Source organism: Euprymna scolopes, chromosome 43, assembly GCF_053919585.1.
Source record: "Euprymna scolopes isolate OS-2025 chromosome 43, ASM5391958v1, whole genome shotgun sequence".
Lineage (NCBI taxonomy): Eukaryota > Metazoa > Mollusca > Cephalopoda > Sepiida > Sepiolidae > Euprymna > Euprymna scolopes.
In genome coordinates, this window is record NC_136524.1 from 35,603,456 (window position 1) to 35,625,204 (window position 21,749).

A 21,749-nucleotide genomic window follows, 5' to 3' on the forward strand; every position below is an offset into this window, starting at 1 on the left:
GGCCAGTTAAAAATACATAATATACTTTGTTATTTTCTTTAATTTAATCCCTTTTTTAGAATTTATTAGACAAAATTTAACTTTTATTTTACCGTGCCAATAAATATGATCATCACTATATATATATATATATATATATATATATATATATATATATATATATATATATATATATATATATATATATATATATATATATATATATTTCTCTCTCCTCTTTCTCTTCCCTGATCTTTCTTATTTATATTTATGTCTCGGAAGTAGAGTGAAAAGCATATCTTATTTTTCTTTTATTAATATTATTGGAATCTTTTCTTTTTTCTTTGTACACATTTTTGTGAATTATTTCATAGATTTCTGCCTTTGGATTATTATGGACCATCTTCTTCCAATTACGGGATTTCCTTGGATTTTACTTGTACAAATGGAAAGTCTTTTAACTTTCTTGAAGTTTTACATTTGGATTTTACCGTCACTGGATTTTTTATCTTCCACCAGACTATCCATTCATGTGTAATCACCCTTTTCTTCACCATATTCCCTCTGCTTCACTTTTTTTGTTTACAAGTAAGATCTTTGACTTACTTTTTGTTTCATCAAATACTTCTGTATGCAAAATCCGATCCCACATTTTGCTAATTCCTACCCTCTGATGAGAAGGAAAGTATTTCTTCGAAACTCTGCGGATTAAGGTCTATCCATTTATCTAGTGTTTCCTTTTCAGATTAAATATGTTTTTAACTCATTTCAAAGTGTTTTTTAACATATTTTATTAACTGTTTGTTCATATTATAAGCTCTATTTCCTATTTGTTTTTATCGAGCTTTTACATCTGGCTGAGATAATTTCATAAATATTAATTCTTTAATATTTATAATATACTTTAATTTTACCATCTTGGATCATTTTGGTAAATTTAATTGTAATTTTTATTTTATTATATATATATATATATATATATATATATATATATATATATATATATATATATATATATATATATATATATATATATACCTTATTTAGCACCATTATAAAATTTGTTTTAAGCTTCAATCACTCTATCTTTTGGCATGCTGTTATATCTTGTCTCCGAATGGTTGAAACAATTACTTAGAGTTTATATAAATAATTTTTCTTTTAACCTTATTCCTAATTTTCTATTTTATTTTATTTATCGATATAAAATTAATAACTTCGTTTTCTTTATTTTGTTTTTAAATATTTCCAGGAATATCTGTCTTACTCACAACTAAAATGCTAGTTTTATTTTGGAGTCTTTACCCCCCCCCCCATTTTTGCTGAAGAGGAAACTATGTTGAAAGGGCAAAACTTTTGTCAAATTATTGTTAATACTTATTGTCAATTACAATATTTCTACATTGGCCTTCGGGACAAGATCAAAGTGTAGTATCTGTTCCGGCAGATACTGCAAGCTATGATTAGCTATGACTAGCTATGACTAGCAAAGACCAGATGTGGGGGCAACCCCACATGCCTGACCATTAACCAGCTCCCATTTCCCACCTCTCGGGAGCTGGTCCCCTTTTTTCCCTTCCCCCTCCCTTCACTCCTCACATTAAAAATCGGCCTTGTGCCTAATTTGCTCGGTGGGGGAGCAAATAAATACCATCTGTTCCGGCAGATACTGCAAGCTATGACTAGCTATGACTAGCAAAGACCAGATGTGGGGGCAACCCCACATGCCTGACCATTAACCAGCTCCCATTTCCCACCTCTCGGGAGCTTGTCCCCTTTTTCCCTTCCCCCTCCCTTCACTCCTCACATTAAAAATTGGCCTTGTGCCTAATTTGCTCGGTGGGGGAGCAAATAAATACCATATGTTCCGGCAGATACTGCAAGCTATGACTAGCTATGACTAGCAAAGACCAGATGTGGGGGCAACCCCACATGCCTGACCTTTAACCAGCTTCCATTTCCCACCTCTCGGGAGCTGGTCCCCTTTTTCCCTTCCCCCTCCCTTGATTCCTCACATTAAAAATCGGCCTTGTGCCTAATTTGCTCGGTGGGGGAGCAAATAAATACCATCTGTTCCGGCAGATACTGCAAGCAAAGACCATATGTGGGGGCGACCCCACATATAAGACCTTGGTCAATGTAGGGGCAACCCTTCATACCAATTGTCACTATCCAGCTCCCCTACTCCCCGGGGAGCTGGTCCCCATTTCCCCTTCACTCCTCACATTAAAAATCGGCCTTGTGCCTAATTTGCTCGGTGGGGGAGCAAATAAATACCATCTGTTCCGGCAGATACTGCAAGCAAAGACCATATGTGTGGGCAACCTCACATATAAGACCTTGGTCAATGTAGGGGCAACCCTTCATACCAATTGTCACTATCCAGCTCCCCTACTCCCCGGGGAGCTGGTCCCAATTTCCCCTTCACTCCTCACATTAAAAATCGGCCTTGTGCCTAATTTGCTCAGTGGGGGAGCAAATAAATACCATCTGTTCCGGCAGATACTGCAAGCAAAGACCATATATAAGACCTTGGTCAATGTAGGGGCAACCCTTCATACCAATTGTCACTATCCAGCTCCCTTACTCCGCGGGGAGTTGGTCCCCATTTCCCCTTAACTCCTCACATTAAAAATCGGCCTTGTGCCTAATTTGCTCAGTGGGGGAGCAAATAAATACCATCTGTTCCGGCAGATACTGCAAGCAAAGACCATATGTGGGGGAAACCCCACATATAAGACCTTGGTCAATGTAGGGGAAACCCTATATACCAATTGTCACTATCCAGCTCCCCTACTCCTCGGGGAGTTGGTCCCCATTTCCCCTTCACTCCTCACTTTAAAAATCGGCCTTGTGCCTAATTTGCTCGGTGGGGGAGCAAATAAATACCTGGCCTTCGGTAGTATCTGTTCTTCAGATGCTGCACTTCTATATCTTGTTCTCTTTTGGTGGAGGAGAAATCCTTCACAACTGAGACAATTTTTATTTTTGTACTTTTTCTCCGTGTTAAAAAACGACCCTGGTGTCTAACTCTGTCCCGTGGGGGAGGCATAGTAAATAGGTACAATAAAATAAACATCGTTTCATTTCAAGTGTTTAGACCGAAAATTGGTGGAGGAGTTTGGTAGAGTTTTCATAGGTCAAATCGTTGAACTTTGATCCCTTGACAGTCAAATTTCTGTCCGAAAACTGATTAAAAAGATTTTTCCAAAATCTCAGTACTCCTTATGTCAAATCTCGAGTCTGTAGACTGAAAATCTCAAGTCTGTAGACTGAAAATTGACAGAGTAATTTAGTAGGGAAATGTACACTCACAGACAATTTCACTTTTATAGATACATAGATATTATGGAAATCGTTCCAGACAAGGCATGAAACCACTTGATGTAAAGAACTAAAGAAAAATACCACTTCAAGGTAAAAAAAAAACAAAAAAACTAGCCAACAATAAATGTTATATGAATAGATTCCAACCCAGAAAACAGTCATTCTTTCTCCTTTGTCAGAAACATTATTAATGGAATGTGAGGACTAAATGATAAACTAGCCATTAAGGAGGTTATTCGTACATTTCTTAACAGAGAATTTACCATTGATTGCAAAAAACATTTGCATAACTCGGCAATGGCTTGTCTAACTGTCTTAGATGTTTAAAATAGCTAATCTTTTAAATTTTAAATGCCTGCACACAAAAAGTCTGGAAGCTTATTTAAGGCACCTCGTATATATACCCCTTGGCCGAAAACCGATTGAAAAATTTTTTCCCACATCCCAATACCCCTTATGTCAAATCTTGAGTCTGTAGACTGAAAATTGACAGAGTAATTTGGTAGGGAAATGTTCACACACAGACAGACATACAGACAATTTCACTTTTATAGATATATAGATGATGATGATGATGATTATGTCCACCACCACCACTATCATCATCATCATCATCATCATCATCATCATCATCATCATCATCATCATCATCATCATCATCATCAACAACAACAACAACAACAAGGGTAAGTGAAACACAATCACCTAGAGATGATGTCTCGATAAAAGTACTGGTCTCCATCATCTCACTGGCTATAAAAGGCTTGCCTCAATCAAAGAAATTTGACAAAAGATAAATTTTGGGAGTCTATTTTCCAAACGCCATACAATACATGTCGGCATGTTAAACCATATTGTTCTGTGCAGCTGTCAGTAACGATTCCATTTCACTATTCATGTGTCCTTTTCTCAGCCATGTTTAGGTGTTTTTCCCACGTCTCTTAGATTATGACACCCAATCTTCATGCTTAGATGAGTTTATTACCCTCACGTCGCAGATGATTTTGTGAGTTTCATTTTCCCGTCCTGTCTGAGGGAATTCCAAAAAGCAAGCTGTCTAAGGAAACCAACAAAATCACACCACTTTTCTAAAGAAGTCTTTAGGTGCTGAAAGAGTTTTCTATTCTAATAGCTTATTTCCTTGGAAAGCTTGAAAGGTGATCATCACAAAAGAACAGCAGACCTTAATCTTGAAAAGACCAAACATTTTGGATGGAAGAAAATAATCAGTAGAACAAAGTTGTACAAGTCTGAATTTCTTGCAAAGAAATTATCTTAATATGTGTAGTGATTCATGCTGATATTGATAATGTCTATTGCTTATTTTGTTCCCTTGCTAAAGGGGAAGTCACTCTGTCATACTAATTTTATTTCCTTAATTAATACTTCCATTTTTTCCCCCCAGGTTTGGCACGGCACTGACTTCAGCTGCTACTATACACTTCGGCCGAAATCTCATAGAATCCGTGGAGAACTAAGTGCTGTTTATTATTCACCTATTTCTAGAACTTTGGCATTTACTACAAATGTTATGGCAGCTCTTAGCCTGAAGACACGATTCAAGTAAGTCAGAAATCTTGAGTTTTTTTCTTGTTAGAAATTGACCCATATTTATAACGTTTGCAGCAATAATTGTGTTACAAGAAAGAACAATATAGATAACATGTTGCCAATAATGTGGGTGAGAAAAATCCACAATTTATTTAAGACTAGCGGTAGGCGCCTGTCCTTGCTCAATCGGAAAATACACTTAAAGATATTTTAATTCTTGCAGGTTTTGTATTTATTATTACCGAGCCAATTCTTTATTGAATATTTTATATATATAGTACTGATTTCAAAAGTTAAAAAAAAATGATTTGGGTGCCATCAGCTAGATTCGAAACCCAAATATTTAGTGCTCCAGCTGTGTTCTCTACGATTTCAGCTATCGCTAGATAGATAAGGAAGATTAAAAATTAAACCACTTAAAGCTTTGAATGAATTTGCACATGCACAGAATTAATAGGAACATGTGGGAAAGTTTGAAATAAACATTCTGCATTTCAACTTGCCGACATATTTCAGCATCAAGTAACATGCTCTTGAAATTCTTATTTTATTTTTTATTTTTTTTAAATAACTACCGGGGGGGGGGATGTAGATATAGTATTTATTACAGAACCAAGTTTCTATTGAATATTATATATATATATATATAGAGAGAGAGAGAGTGTGAGAGAGAAAACAAATGACAAAAAACTATATTCCAAAATTCATGATATTGACCGTCTTATAATTTATTCCTTTAATTCAAGAATTGTAAAAGTCAACTGAATTAAAGGAATAAATTATAAGATGGTCAACATCATGAATTTCGGAATATAGATTTTTGTCATTTATTCTCTATATTGCTCTGTAATTACATATATTTCTACATATATATATATATATATATATATATATATATATATATATATATATATATATATATATATATAGTACTACTTTAAAAGTTAAAAAAAAAAAATGACTTGGAGTGCCGTCAGCTAGCATCGAAACCAAAACATTTAGCACCCCAGCTGTGTTCCCTACCGTTTAAACTGTTGACAGAGAGATAAGAAAGATTTAAAATTAAACCACTTCGAGCTATGAATGGATTTGCGTATGTGCAAAACTAATAAAAATATGTCGACAGATTGAAACAAACATTTTGCATTTCCACCTGTTGATATTTCTGTATGCGTTATTCATCCATCCAAACAAAGATTTTACTTGTTATAAACCATCCTAGGTGTATGATTACTATTTCCTGTTAATTTCAGTGTTATGTGACCGATAGTTTAAGAGTTTATCGGTTAAATATTTACATGCATACAGATACACACATGCATCTATTGTTTTATTTATATAGAAAATTAGGTACTTATGAAGAATATGAGCCATGCTATTTTTTAGATATGGTTTTTCAAATTAAATCAAATGTTTAAGGTATCTTTTGTTCATTGAATTGTTAGGTGAAACTACCGAATAGTTACCAAAGCGTCCTTCCTTTCTCCCCGTGTTAAAATCGGTTTCGAAATACAAACGTTATTGTTTTTGGCATGGTCCGTATTCTGCACAAGTATCGAAAATCTACATAATTATAAAACTCAAATGACCTTGTAACAAGTAATGTAACCCACTTTCCAGTTTACGACATCCAGTTGCGCATGCGCACATAAACATTAACCCATAACAACATAAACAAATAAACACAAATCGCTTCTTTTGCAGATTCTGACCTGCACACTGAAATATTAACGTTATTATTTCGAAATTATTATTTAACATGGGAAGAGTGGGGGTGTTTTGCAACTATTCTTTATTACAACTATACTGTTGCTATTTTCTTACAACTAAACAACTTTAACCCGTTGACAAACATAAGAATGATTGTAGTAAAGCCAAGACTACTACTACTACTACTACTACTACTACTACTACTACTACTACTCTCTATCCCTCCCTTTTCCTTCCTTCTTTTTTATTTTTTGTTTACATTTCTAGATACAAAATAATTGTGTGAGAACGGTGAATTTGTTGACATATTTACTAATCTGTTTCTATATTAGTTTTATTTTATTTTATTTATTTAGGTTTTATTTTTTTGCTTCAGGTTTTATTAATTTTTTTTTTTTAGATTTTAAGTTTCTATAACTTGGTTGAAGGATTCCAATATCGGTTTTTCATTCTTATATTTCTCATCGGTAGGTTCATGTGTATTTTTGCTGCTAAATGACTTTTGTCAGCATTCGATTTGTAGGAAAATCATGTTTAATTTTCAATTTTTGAGCGATTATTCGGAAAAATAGGTAACTTTACACGAATATGGAGGATTTTTTTTTCATGTTTGAGTGATCCGTCTGTGATTTTTCATTTTGATATACTTTCATAGAAATGTTTCTGTTATGTCAAAAAAACCCTATTTTCTTTACATCACAAGTGTCACGCTCATACATGAATTCCATGACTAATATAACATACTGACCCAATGGGTCACGGGTAGTCTAGTTAACTTATATTTATGACGATAGTTATAAACACTTGCTGCATTTGAAGTGCCCACAATGTCTTGCTTATAGAGTAGCCGTTTGGAAGAGGGATAAAAGCATAGTTTTATTTTATTTATTTTTTTTTTTTTATAGATGTAAGTAATTTGCATGTGTGGACACGAACCCATTTTAAAATATGGATGCGTAAAAAACTTTCTTTTTCCCTTGTGGTATGGTTCCTGGCTATCTTTGGATGATAATAGTGTCTTTATGTATTTCCACACCAACAATTAATATAAATTGTTTATAAAAGTTATGTTTCAGCAAAAGAAAAAAGGAAAGAGTAGTGAAGGGTCACCAGTCAGCAAGTGCTAATTAAAGACGTGAACAGAATTTTGTAAATGAAGATTTGAGAAAAAAAAAAAAAAATGGAAACATTATAACAAAACATTTTATATTACAATTTTATAAGACTATAAAAGTTATTTTCAATTGGTAACTGTTCATTTATACAAGCTTATGTTTGATAAAGAAAATTGGATTAGCAGTCACAAGTCAAAATGTTCATAGAGCAAATAATATGCGCTTGTAAGTAATATGTGTATGTGAGTATTTGGCAGCATGGTATTGTGTATGTGTGTTAATTTAACTGGTTCTTCTTACTGCTTATACAGCTGTGAATAGCAATTCGTTTCTATTCACCCGACTGTTGCTGGTGTGCAAGAATGTATACAAGATGAGGAAGGCTTGTATGTGAGTCATTGAAAATTCCTTGCTTTTCCTCCCCCAACCAGAGTCATAGGAAAGGAAAGCGTACGGTCTTGGAGTCCTGTTCATGAGGCTGAAATCTCTCTCCCTATCTTTCTCTTTGTTGCTTTTTGTCCCCACCCCTGCTTTATACAAGTTTCTAATTTTGCACCAACTTATTATTTTCACATAAACTTATTACTTTTGGGGTTTGAAACGATTTTCATTAGTTAAAAATGTTTTGAGTTTACATGTTCCTGTGAAAACTTACTTGACTTTAGAAATGACGAAGAAAACGAATCCCAGCAAGTGGAGAAAGAAGAAGGGTAGCAATTGAAACCATTTGTTGGAATCACTTTGCGATTTAGTCCACGCTCACTTGCCTGCTACATACTTACTACAAAAGCTGAACAACGCACTATGAAAGCAAAAAAAAAAAAAAGTGAAAGGGTAAATAAAAAAATAAAAGACTAGTAACATAATCTTAAATAAATTTTTACTTCTTATTAATTTACAAAAATTTACCAAAAAACATCTACAGAATATTATTATTTTTTTTTTAATTACTTGAGTTGATTAAATAAATGTAATGGTAGCTACAAAATAAATATGGATTGAATAATTAATTAAATGAATTGATATTCAATTTTATTCAATGGAATAAAATGGTTGGCTCTCGTCTCCATGTTTTGACAAGCTTCTGGTTTTGACCTTTAATCCTGATCTGAAATGGAACACATACATCAAGTTTGTTTCCTAGGTTGCTGGGAAAATGGTGGGATCCTTCTACCACTCCAGAAGATATCTCAGTACTGATGCAATTCTCTATCTATATAAAAGCCAAGTGCGTCCAAGGATGGAGTACTGCTACCACATCTGGGCGGGAGCTGCTAAAAACAGCCTATCCTGCCTTGACAGAGTACAAAATAGACTTTGTGGTTTAGTGGGGGATGCTCTTTTCTCTTCCCTGCAACCTCTCTCCCACAGAAGAGACGTTGCGAGCCTGTCTTTGTTTTATTGTTATTTCCATGGCAGGTGCTCGTCTGAGCTCTAATCTCTGGTCCCCCTTCGCCAATCTTTCACGATAAATACCCGTCTACCTGAAACCACTGTCATTAATTTTCCCCACTCTTTATCTGTGCCTAAATTAAAACATAGATTCCATGAACAAAGCTTCTTTCTTAGAAGTGCACGCCTGTAGAACTCTCTTCCGTTTGCCTGTTTCTCACCTGACTATAACTTGGATGTCTTCAAGTCCAACATAAACAAATTCCTGATGAACCGCCCTCATAAGTGTGCCACTTTATCAAATCTCCAATACTAACGATTACTACGATACTATACCATTGATTACTGTACAAGCAATAACTCTTATCCCTGAATGGCTTCCCAGCCTTGATAAGTGGTGACCTCCATGTAAAAAAAAAAAAATTCTTATTGATAAATGTGACGATAAGAGATAAACATTACGTGTTTCAAAGTGCCTCATGATGCTTGTTGAGTGATCATTTGCCAGATCGAATAAATCATCATCATCATCATGACGGGCTCCTTGCCCGGACCAATGTGACTCTTCCTCTCCAGAGTTTCCTGTCTTGCATCAGTTGCCTCAGATCTTCAGGTTCACAGTTGGCGTCATGTGCTATTTGTTGGATGTACGTAGGTTGTCCTCTGCTTGCGCGTCCGTATCGTGGAGTTCATAGCAATACATCACTCACCAATTCATGCTTGCTCCTCTGACAATGACCGGCAAATCGTAGGCGTCTTTCTCTGATGGTATTAGTTATGGCAGGTAGATTGCCATAAAGTTGCTGCTTTGTGGGATGATTTTGCTAAGATATATTTAATATTGTTCTTAGCATACGGGTGTATGTGCCGTCTAGTTTTCTTTCCAATCTTTTGATGAGTGTCCAAGTTGTAGCACCGTAAACAAGGGCAGACTCTACCAAATTCCAATATCTCTCTCCGTGGAAACTATGTTGCTGCCCAGATACGTAAACTCAGCGACTTCTTTCAGTGTTGATCCAACCAAAGCCCTGATCTCTCCCTTCACATTGAAAGTCATAAACTTTGTCTTATCCGCATTTATGTGGAGACCAATGTCATTTGCAGACTTTTCTAGTTTACATAACAGTGTTTGCGCATCAGCAGTGTTGTTCGCGAACAAAGCAATATCGTCTGCGTAATCTGCATCAGTTATGTGTGCTGATTGATGACGTCTTTCTTTCTTTTCATTGATCGAATAAATGCATGCTCAAATTTGTGAGTTTTTGTAAATGTTAGTGACTTGCATGTGCACGCATAAGCAACACCGACATGTTTTAAAGGATGAGATGGCACGACAATAAGAAAATCGAGGTGGATGTGAACGGACCAGAAAGAAGTACAATTTTAAGAGCATTTTCCACAGTTTTGTCAGTGCTGTTCCAGTTCCTCTTAAGTTTTAGACCATCGTTTGATACCTTACTATGCCATCCCCCGCCAATTTTCTTTAGTTTATTATAGAAAGCCATCCTAATTATTAACTGCTGTAAAGTTTATGATAACTGTATAAGAGGCGTGATGTTATACAACAATCAGTGTTGGACTCTCACCCAGGTCTCATTTGCCCGACACAGAGAAATAATTAGGAGGATATACAATGTAAAGCTGGAGCATTAGTTCAGACGTTCTACTTAAGAAATTTACTTTACTTAAATTTAGGAACTCCCGCACATGAGGCAATCTGGTAGGTAATTTTATGAGATTAACACTAAAACAAGATTAAATACGTTACTGCTGCTGTTTTATGTTACTTTTATTAATAGAAATAACTAAAACAAGATGTGACAAAAGATTGATTAACTTGAAAAAAAAAAATGACGCAGAAGAAAGAAAATAACAGAGAAGGTTGGTTGGTTGGTTTTGTTTTACGGCATATCAACCCTTTTCAGGTTATTTAATGCCGAATCCAGCGATTTTGAAGAAAAAGATTTTAATAGAATATATTTGTTTTGTTTTTTTCAAGTTGGTTTCTATTTAATCCATAGTTGGGACCCTGACAGGTACTACCACTCCGAGTCAGAGGGGACCAAGAAGCAATGGCAATTAAGGGGTGGCTCAACGCTCCCCAAAGCCTGCAAGCTGGCGCCTCACCATCGGATATAGTTTAAGGTCATATCCAGAACCAACAGAGAAGGATCTGTTGTAATTGAAAGTAGCGATGTCACACTAATTGGTAATTAACCATATCCTTTACAGAAGAGAAGGTACTACCTGGGATGATGCATCTCGTAACAGATTTCAACCATACCTTATTACGAAAAGGCTGGCATCCATCTAACATGCCAAAATAATGAAAAAGCAAAACATGGCTCCTAGATCAACAAACAGATTTGCGATCTGAGGCCAGATCCACAGCTTCCTCTCATTGCAATCAAATCTCTCTTGGTTGTTCATTTCCAGTTCATTTTTGGTCTTTCCTTTCTTTTTCTATTGGAGAACTTGGTTGGATATTCTCTTTTGGTCAATCTTAGGGCATGTCCGACCCAACCTCGATGTCATTTGCAGATTATTGACCATACTACCGGTTGGTTAGTGGAGTCTCTGACTTCTTAGTTGGTAGTTCAACCACTCCATTTGATTCCTAGGATCTTTTTAAGGCACTTGGAATCAAACATTTAATTTCTTTTCTTTACTGATTTTGAAATTCCAAGTTTTATTTGCATATAACTGTGAAAACAAAACATTTTTTTGTTTTTTACAAAGGACAATGTCTCTTCTGTGGGAAAGAGGTTGAAGGGAGGAGAAAAAGGGCATCTTCCACTAAGCTATGAAGTCTATTTTGAACTCTGTCAAGGCAGGATAAGCTGCTTTTTGTAGCTCCTGCCCAGATGTGTCAACAGTACTCCATCATTAGCCATACATGACTTTTTTTTTTTTTAATTTTTATTACATTTTCACCCCAAACAAGGCACATTACCACTTTGGTGTAGGGGGCTACTATCAGGGGTAGCATCTACTGGGGTACTATGTGAGGATTTGGGCAGCAAGATGTCTGTTTACGTTACACTTGAACTTTTGCACGTCAGTACAGTTGGGGAAGCAGGGACCTGGAATGGAATTCCAAAGTCTAGTGGTTCTGGGGAAGAAACTACTGGAGTAGAAAGATCTTTTACATCTAGGGATCTCTACTGTGTGGTGGTGGGATTTAGCTGCCTGTCAGGTTTGTCGAGGATGTTTACGTCATGGGGGGCACAAATGCTTGCAGTTCGTCAGAGCATTCTCCATTAAAATACTTGTAGAACAGGAAGAGGGATGCAACGTTTCGTCGATGGGACAGAGGCTGAAGCTTAGATGCCAGTTTAGGGCCTGTCAGATTGGCGACTCTCTTTTGAACTTGTCTAGGAGCGAGAGACTAGTAGCAGAATCACCAGCCCAAATATGACAGCAATACTCCATACATGGGCGAATGGTGGCCTTATAGAGGTACAGGATACTTTCGGGTGTTAGTAATTTTCTGGCACGGTAGAGAGAGCCTACCTTCTTTGCAGCGGCCCTGGCAATGTTTTCAATGTAATTGTTCCAACTCATGTTTCCTGTGAATGTTAAGCCAAGGAGTTTAAAAGATGTACTCTCAGATAAAGCGTCGTTGACCATTGCTATTGGTGGTAGAGAAGGTTTCTTGTAATTATTGAAGGAAACCAGTTTAGTCTTGGCAGCATTGAACGTGACCATCCATTTTTGTCCCCATTCCACTACTGATTGGAGGTTATCCTCTAGTGTTTCTGCCATTTCTTTAGATATGTTTTCATTTGTTTTCCTGTTGTGCTTATTATAGAGTGTAGTGTCATCAGCATATATACCCATCTCAGAGGCAATTTTGTCGGGGAGGTCATTTATGAATATTAGGAACAAAAGAGGTCCAAGGATAGACCCTTGGGGCACTCCCACATTTATATCATATTATTTAGATGTACGACCGTCAAGAACAACCTGGATTTTTCTCTTATCTAAGAAGGATTTAATTATGTTTAGTATTCTACCAGTGATACTGTATGATCTAATTTTCCTGAGGAGACCCTCATGCCATACCCTGCCAAAAGCCTTAGATATATCTAGAGCTACTGCTCTACCCTCCCTCGCTTTGTCCAGTGAGTGGTATATACATTCAGAGATTACAGTTAGGATGTCTGCTGTGGAACGGGCTTGTCTAAATCCATATTGTTGGTCAGTCAGAAGTTTAGTATCTGTAAGGTGACGGATTAGAGCATAGTTAATTAAGGTCTCAAATATTTTGGAAAAAAGTGGGAGGAGGCTAATGGGGCGATAATTTACTGGGTCCGTTCTTTTGGCAGAATTCTTGAATACTGGTACCACAGAAGCAGTTTTCCAACAGCCCGGAAAGCAAGATTCATTACGGCATTTGTTGTAGAGTTTGGAGAGAACTGGAGCAACTTCAGCTAAGCACTTTTTTAATAACACAGCTGGGATGAGATCGGGTCCACATGCTTTTGAAGTGTCAAGGTTTTTTATGATAGCATGCACCTGAGCAGGGGTGATTTTCAGATCGTTTAGCGTGGCGTCTGTCTCCATAGGAAAGTCAGGTAGGGGGTGGTTGAGAGGGTCCAGTGTGGAGTTTGAGGCAAACCGACTGGCAAGCATGTTAGCCTTCTCGGTTGCTGAGCAAATAACCTTGTGATTGTTGGTTAGTGGGGGAATTGTTGATTGCCCATTCTTTACTACACTGTTGCAGATTTTCCAGAAGTCACGAGATCCTAATTTCTGTGCTTTGATGCGTTTTTTAATGGTTTCAGTAAATTCTCTTTTAGCTGTCGCTATTTCTTTCTTAACATTACTTCTAGCTTCTATATACTTCTGTCTGTTTGAACTGGACTTATGTCAGTTAAATCTGCGGTATGCATGCTGCCTTTGAGCTATGGCAGTTGTGCAAGTTGAAGTAAACCATTGAGCAGAGTGGGACTTGCTATAAAATTTCCACATGGGGACATGTGCTTCAATTGCAGTTTTAAACCATTAGTGGTCTCATTTGCGCACTGTTCAGCAGGAAGAGAAAAAATATTTTCCCATGGGCATCTCTGATAAAATCTTTGATGACTTCCCAGTTAGCCTTTATATAGGTAGAGAATTGCATTAGGAGTGAGATATCTACTGGAGCGGTAGAAAGATCCTGCCATTTTTCCAGCAGCCTTGGCAATGGATTTGATGTATGTATTCTATTGCTGTTATAACTAGTTTAGATTCAGATTAGTGACTTGTCCCTGTAAAAAATTCTTGCTATATAAACGATCTAAGTATGCCAAATTCAAGGCAGTCAGAACATTGGTTGTCTCCATCCAGCGATCATATGACAGATGCCAATGAAAACCTCAGTAAGGAGAACAACGTCCCCTTCTTTCTGCAAAAACCAAAAAAAAAAATCACGCACATTGGTTATTGAAACGTAAAGACGCTCTATCAATCATCCAAATCCTCCAAGAAATGAAGAATTACAATTTGAAACTTCCTTGGTCTAAGCAAAGATTGATGAACTGATTCTGGGAAGTTTATACATGGGAACAACACCATTCTTTTCTCAGGTCGACAAAATAGGATTCATGAAGGGAGAGTTGCACTGATCAATTTTGAAATTTATTGTGCCACTAAAGGGTTTTTTTTTCAGTAATATAGATATTTATATTTGAAAATATTTCTTGTAAGATAAACGGATGTGGCAGTCATCAGATTCGTTTTTCATCAGATAATATGGACTTTGGTTCAATGCCAATCATAATTTTAGAATATCAGAAACCAAACAACTGGGAACAACACCATTTTATTCTCAGGTCGACAGGATGAGATTCATCAAGGCGGAGTTGCAATCATCATGGACAAAACTTCCAGCAGTGGTCTTGAGGAATGGACACCTATTAATGAACGCTCAATAACAGTGAGATTGACCACTTCTTATTCAATGTTATGTCTCACTAATGATCAAAATAACAATGAAAAGGATAGTTTCCATGAACAAAGCTTCTTTCTTAGAACTGCACATCTGTGAAACTTTGTTTCGTTTTCCTGCTTTCCAACTGACCACAATATGGTCGTCTTGATGAGCCATTCCCCTTAAGTAATCTGATTTACCAAATTTCCACTACTAACGATTACTATATTATCCCATCAGCTGTACACCCTTATCCTCGAGTGAGTGGCCTCCCGGCCTTGATAAGTGGTGACTTCTTTGTAAAAAAAACAAAACAAAAAAAAATCAACTTCAAGATGTAATCAAGGCATGATATCTTCCTCATCATAGGTGACTTAAGATTTTGGCCATCTGTAAATTTAATGTCCTGTTAAAAACAAATTGTCTTTGTTGCTTCAAACACGTTGAAAAAAAGCAATGGGTATATCGGCACTTGCAAAGACCTAAGACTAAACAGCAAAAAGAAAGCCAGAAGACATGGAAAGAAACCATCAAGCAAGACCATAACCAGTCGCAAATAGACACAGCCAATGTCCACTGTCAGCTGGTATTGCATTTCAGTTTGCCTATATATGTGTATGCATTATTCATCCATCCAAACAAAGAAACCATCCTTGGTGCATGATTACTATTTCCTGTTAATTTCAGTGTTATGTGACCAGTAGTTTAACAGTTTATCGGTTAAATATTTACACACAGACAAACATCACACACAATTATATCTACTGTTTTATTTATATAGATAAGTTTTTTAATCGAATAGCTTTAATCCTCACACCGCTTACCTGTGGAATTCCCACCTTGTTCCATTATACCCCAACTGTACAAGTACTTCCATAGATTGTACTCCCACCCAACATAAATACTCCTGACGAATCTGACTTGCAGCAAAATCCCACTCCTTCACTGTAGAGGTTCCATAGATGCCGAAAACCTTTCTACTCGAATAACTTCTTTCCTCAAACTACTAGACTTCGGAATTTCCTACCTGCTTCTTGATTCCCCAACTGTACCAACTCGCAGAAATTTAAATGTAATGTGAACAAAAATTTTGCTGCACAACAGCTCTTCACCTATAAATCTGGCCCCTAATTCACAGTAGCCTATTATGTATCAGTTGCAATATGACTTGATCGGGATGAACAAAAAAAAAAAGGAAAAGAAAAAGAAATTGCTTGTCTTCAATTCGGTTCTCTCAATTGCTCGAAACACTTTTTCACATCCGAGACTATTCTCTATCTCTACAAATCTGCTATTAGATCATGTATGGTGTACTGTTGTCATATCTAGGCTAGTGAAGGCTACTGCAAGAACTGGGACACCATTGATTGAGAAGTCAGTGACCTACAAAAAGTGCTTGGGCAGCCCCGTCGGCATTCCCCCGTTAAGGCGCCTCAGGCGATTAGCAATAAACTAACCCCTTATCAAAGAGAGAAGGCAAGGCCTGAGAAAGTGGAACCCCTAGAACTGCGCAGAACATTCTGCCGCAATCAACAGGGACCAGATCATTATAGGAATGCTCTAATCTCTGTTGATTTTCTGGGCTAGTGAATCTCTGTTCTATTTGAGGGTTCTTGGTATCTGTAATTTAGTTCGCCCCACCCTTTCTTCTTCTCTGCATCTCCTCTCTCGTAAACATAATGTTACTAGTTTCAGTCTTTTCTTTAAATTCTATTATGGTATATATGCTTCAGAATTGTCTGCTTCCTTTCTTACAGCTCATTTTCCTCTTTGGTCTAGTGGTCTCCATCAATTTGATTATTTTGGTACCTCATTGTAATACAGTTTCCTATTCTAACAGCTTCTTTCCAAGGACTGCAAGGTTGTGGAACTCTGTTTCTGCTGACTGTTTTCGTCCTCCTATCTATATTCTTGATCTTTACAAGACTACGATCAATAGGCATCTTCTATCTTTGCAATTATCATCCTTCGTTCTTGTTAGCTCCCTATATTAAGTGGCTTCATGTTTGTCTTGAGCGACTTCCATAGATTTTTATTCCAACGAAGCAGAGAATGAAAAAAGGTTGCAATTCAAGCGATTTCATTTTTAGCATTCGTCTGAATTGCATCTCGATGTAAAAATCCAACACCAGACTCTCATAAGAGAAGTGAAAATAATATAAAAGCGAAAATGTGTGTTTGTGTGTGTGCAATTTTTTTGTATATCCGGTAAAGGTTTTTTCGGGAAGGGGGGGGGGATTCTCGGGGAGGTCACTATGTCCTAGAACTTTTTATATACTGTCTAAATTGTAATATCTACGATTTGCACACGCACGTCGCGTCTACATTTATTTTGATCGCCTTATCGAGAGCTACTTTTCCCCAACATCTTGTGGAGCGTAAAGCTTAACTGCCTTGAAGCCAAAGTTAAGTGCGTAATTTCCATCTCCTATGGCGTGATGTTTGACCTCGTTAAATTTATGCACCTGTGTGAATTCATTCACTTCACTTTTTAATCACTAAATTTAAACAGATTTCACTTCCTTTATCACCATAGCACAGCAGTTATAACATCGGGTTTTCTGCCTTCACGTCACGGGTTCAAACCTGCCTATCTATCAACTCTTTTTTTTTCCTCCGCACGCACTCTCAGTCACTCGGGCAATGCCGGGCACCTACACTAGTCTATTATATAAAAGGCAAAATGGGCGCGAGCGTTTGTGTATGTCCCCAAAAGGCTTTTTGGTTGAGGGTTTTCGCATTAGTTAGATTCTGGGAGAAGTTTTCTTATACTTCCTAGATCGTAATATCCCAGATTCACAAACGGATATTGTCTCTATCTTTTATTTTTTTTTTTTTTAGTTTTAAAAAATTCCCTCGTTTTGAGTATTAGTTTGTCTTTTTCATATAAATAAAGCAAAACTGATCAAACAAACGTACTTCATACTGAGACAATTACTATTTACTTGGATACTGTCAGAGTGCCCCATTTTTGGGGAGAGCTGGTTTTCCCCAACATTAAAAACGACCTTATATTAATTAATTTATTGCAGACTATTATTCTCATCCTTATTAGTTGTTGTTTCACGACGTTTCGGCCAACTATTCCTCTGGCCTTCATCAGTTCGTTCAATAATGAATTCCAATTAAAATATATATTAAAAAAGACCTTAATTTGTTTTCGTGGGGGAACAAATAAATAAAATGGTAGAAAGCGGGAAGCTTAATTGGCCTCAGGCCAGATTTAAAAGCAACGTTCATTTCTGTGCATGCGTGGCGACTCCTATGATTCTTAAGTTCATTGATTTCGTTATCTGCTATGGCGTAATGGTTAGCAAGAAAGACTAATTACCCTATGTTTTCGAGTTCAATCCCCCTTCTCTCTATCTTTTTTTTTTTTATTTTGTCTTTGTGCCAATATCCTCCACCCGGGCAAAAATTAATTACCAACTCATTTAATTCACTATCCTCTTTTTTTTTTTCACGTTCTTTTCTCCTTTGTGGAAATTCCATATTCTTGCTTTGGTACGGGTTCGAGCCTGCCTGCCTACTACTACTTTTTTTTTTATTGTTCAACACACACCTCCAAACACCTGGGGCAACGTCGGGTACCCCCGCTAGTAATAAATAAACGATACTATCTTATGTACTTATGCATGATATTTTTTTTAAAACCTGCTCAATATTTTTTCTTTTCTCTTGTTTGCTATTTTAGGCCACCTTGTTTGTTTGGCATTGAATTGACATTATCACACATCGATCCCGTCTCGAACCTTCAATACAACAGTTTATTTAACCATGTTGTTACAGCATCAGACGGATCAGTAAGTAAACTCATTTCTTTGATACTTGTGCTATTTATGGACTGTGCTTAACTAAATAAAATATATATCTAAAATAATAACATCATTATTTTTAAAGCCATACTTAACATGAGGAACTGGGGAGGGGGGTTCTTATTAATTATTCTCTCAATTTAATAACCAGTAGATACTGTAAAAATTGAATTTAACTTGAAAATTCTATCTATAAATAGCATGGTCTGTATTCTGCATAAGTAACTTTAGTAATTTAATATTTGGTCAACAAAAATAACAGCCGTATTTGAAAATTTTACGCAGGGTGGGGTGCATGCTACCACCGGGCAACGCCGGTTAACTGGTTCTGCTAGTAAAAAATATATCTAAAATAATAACACCATTATTTATAAAGCCATACTTAACATGAGGGACTCAGGAGAGGGGGGGTCTTGTAAATTATTCTGCCAATTTAATGACCAGAAGATACTGTAAAAATTGAATTTAACTTGAAAATTCTATCTATAAATAGTATGGTCAGTATTTTGCATAAGTAATATATATATATATATATATATATATATATATATATATATATATATAGAGAGAGAGAGAGAGAGAGAGAGAGAGAGAGAGATAGAGAGAGAGAGAGAGAGAGAGAGAGAGATTCCGTGAAAATTGAATTTAAATTAAACAAACTCTATCTAACAAATCGATGCCTCCGTTCAGTCTCAAAAGACAAAGGATACCCCCAGTAGGGGCAGCTTCGCATGTAATTGGGAGGCAAGGGTTGCACATTCCCCAACCACACCTCTTCTGAATCAGCACTGTTTGAGTCCAGTGGCAAGGAGAAGTTCAAGAAGTCAATGCTGAGATAAGCAGAGAGCACATACAGCACCTGGAAAGCCCAAATGGTCACCCATTTATTACTGACCAGATTCAATGTTACTTAACTTTGGTGATCCAGCAGGAACTGGTGTGTCAACGTGACTATGCCGAACATCTAACAAATAGCGTGGTGCATAAACAGCACAAGTACTCTTTTTTTAGCCTCACTTTATTGTTTGCGTCAAAAAGAGGACACTTGTAAGGAGGTTGTAACTTTCCAGATTATCTGCAGCATAGTTCCTTCTACAATACAATTTCCTGTACATGTAGCTGTCTAATTCTTACTAAACTTCTAGGGGAAAATTCCATATTCTTGCTTAAACTAACGTTATTTGGAATTTTTTTTTTTTACATTATTAACCTTGTTTTTACATACCCAGCATCCAATTTTGCTACATATATTATTAACAAAGATGAAAAAAGAAGATATATATGAATAATTTGAATCTGAAACGCAATAAACACCAATCTAGCAATTGCCAAAGGGTTAGGAGAAACGTTGAGATGGATTCTTGAGTTTCAGCTTTTCCCTTTTCCCATTTCAGCTTATACATGTCTATGTATCTTCATTTCTAAATAAGTTCTGGAGTCAGAAGGTTACATGTTCAGATCGCGTCGGGGTCACCATATAACATATTAACTTAAGTATATATAATTATTTGAAAAGATATGCAATCAAAAAAATAATAAAATTAATTGATAAAAAATATTTACATATTTTTATATATTTTTATTATAAGAGGGAGGGGGGAATAGAATATATTTGAAAATTGTATCCATTTTTTGCTTCCATACATCAAATGAGAGATGCGGGTGCCTGCTTCTGGTGTGTTTGAAAGTTAGGGTCTGACTTATGGACAATTACCGAAAAAAACGTATTTGTGTCAACAATTTTACAGAGATATGAAATATTCTTTAAAAGAATAAAGTTTGTTGCCAAGTTCTTGAATAAGAAATAGACAAGAGCATCAGAAAGTTCGCTTCAAAGTGTCCCAAAGCAAAGCAGAGAAAGAAAAAGGGTTGCCATTCAAGCAAATTGCTTTTTAGCATTCGCTATGTATAGTGTATTTTGCTGGCGCATTTGGAAAGTGCCAAGAACAGCACTAACAATTAATAAATATGTAGTTAAATTGGCAAATTAAAAGATGGATAAAAACATGAATGGATCAACAGTTAACAAGTGCTAACTCGACTACGGGATTTTGGGAACGAAGTCTGAAAACATTAATTAATGAACAAAATATATTTATATATAAACAATTTTTACAGAAATGTTGAATATACTTTGAAAGAGCAAAATTTGTTGAGCAGTTTTAAAGTTCATAAATAGGAAATTGACAAAGTTCATTTCGGAGGAGGAGGAGGAGGAGGAGGAGGAGGAGGAGGGGCTTAGAAGTTAAAAAAAACGAAGGAAGGAGATGAATAGTTTTTTTTACTTTTATTTGACCTAGTCAATTCTAATTTTCTGCTGTAGTCTGCATTCATTTAATGAAAAAATTGATCGACTACATTAAAATAACAGAAAAATTAATCTGAATCTGCTGTTTTTATATCATATATCTGTATAAATTCATAATTTTTTTAATCGAGTGTGTATGTGTGTGTGCGCGCGTGCACGCGCGTGTGCATGCGTGTGTGTGTGTGTGTGTGTGTGTGTGCGTGTGCACGCGTGCGTGCGTGTGTGTGTGTGTGTGTGTGTGTGTGTGTGTGTGTGTGTGTGTGTGTGTGTGTGTGTGTGTGTGTGTGTGTTAAAGAGTTTACCTTCTGGGTGGCATGTGCTCACTGGAAATTGAGAAAGCTTAAAGGAATGTCAGTGCCTGGGATGGGCATTTGAAGGTTGGAGGCAGGCATAGTGGTGTCCAGGAATTTCTGTTCATCAAGCCACTGTTTTATAGGCTTGTAGAATTTCACATTGGATTACTACATTCACGTATAGGTGTTACTTTTTGATGTTTGGAAATATTTCCAGTGAGTTAAAAATTCTTGGATTTAACACTTTCATCTTAAAAGGCTGTTAGATTTTGGGAATTGAAAGAAAGAGGGTAAAACAATCAAAGCCTTTTGCGTTTTTTTGGCATTCATGTGGAAAAATATGAC

The 21,749-nt window shown here is 36.4% G+C and overlaps 1 protein-coding gene across 2 annotated transcripts in view; it reads left to right on the forward strand.

Moving 5' to 3' along the window:
- LOC145268284 (cilia- and flagella-associated protein 337-like) overlaps window positions 1–21,749 on the forward strand; it is a 177,131-nt gene that overhangs the window by 71,055 nt on the left and 84,327 nt on the right. For both annotated transcript variants that reach the window (XM_080123688.1, XM_080123687.1), the window contains exons 14-15: window positions 4,712–4,869; window positions 18,683–18,791. In XM_080123688.1, the coding sequence (XP_079979814.1) occupies window positions 4,712–4,869; window positions 18,683–18,791 (267 nt within the window). The remainder of the gene's footprint in view (window positions 1–4,711; window positions 4,870–18,682; window positions 18,792–21,749) is intronic.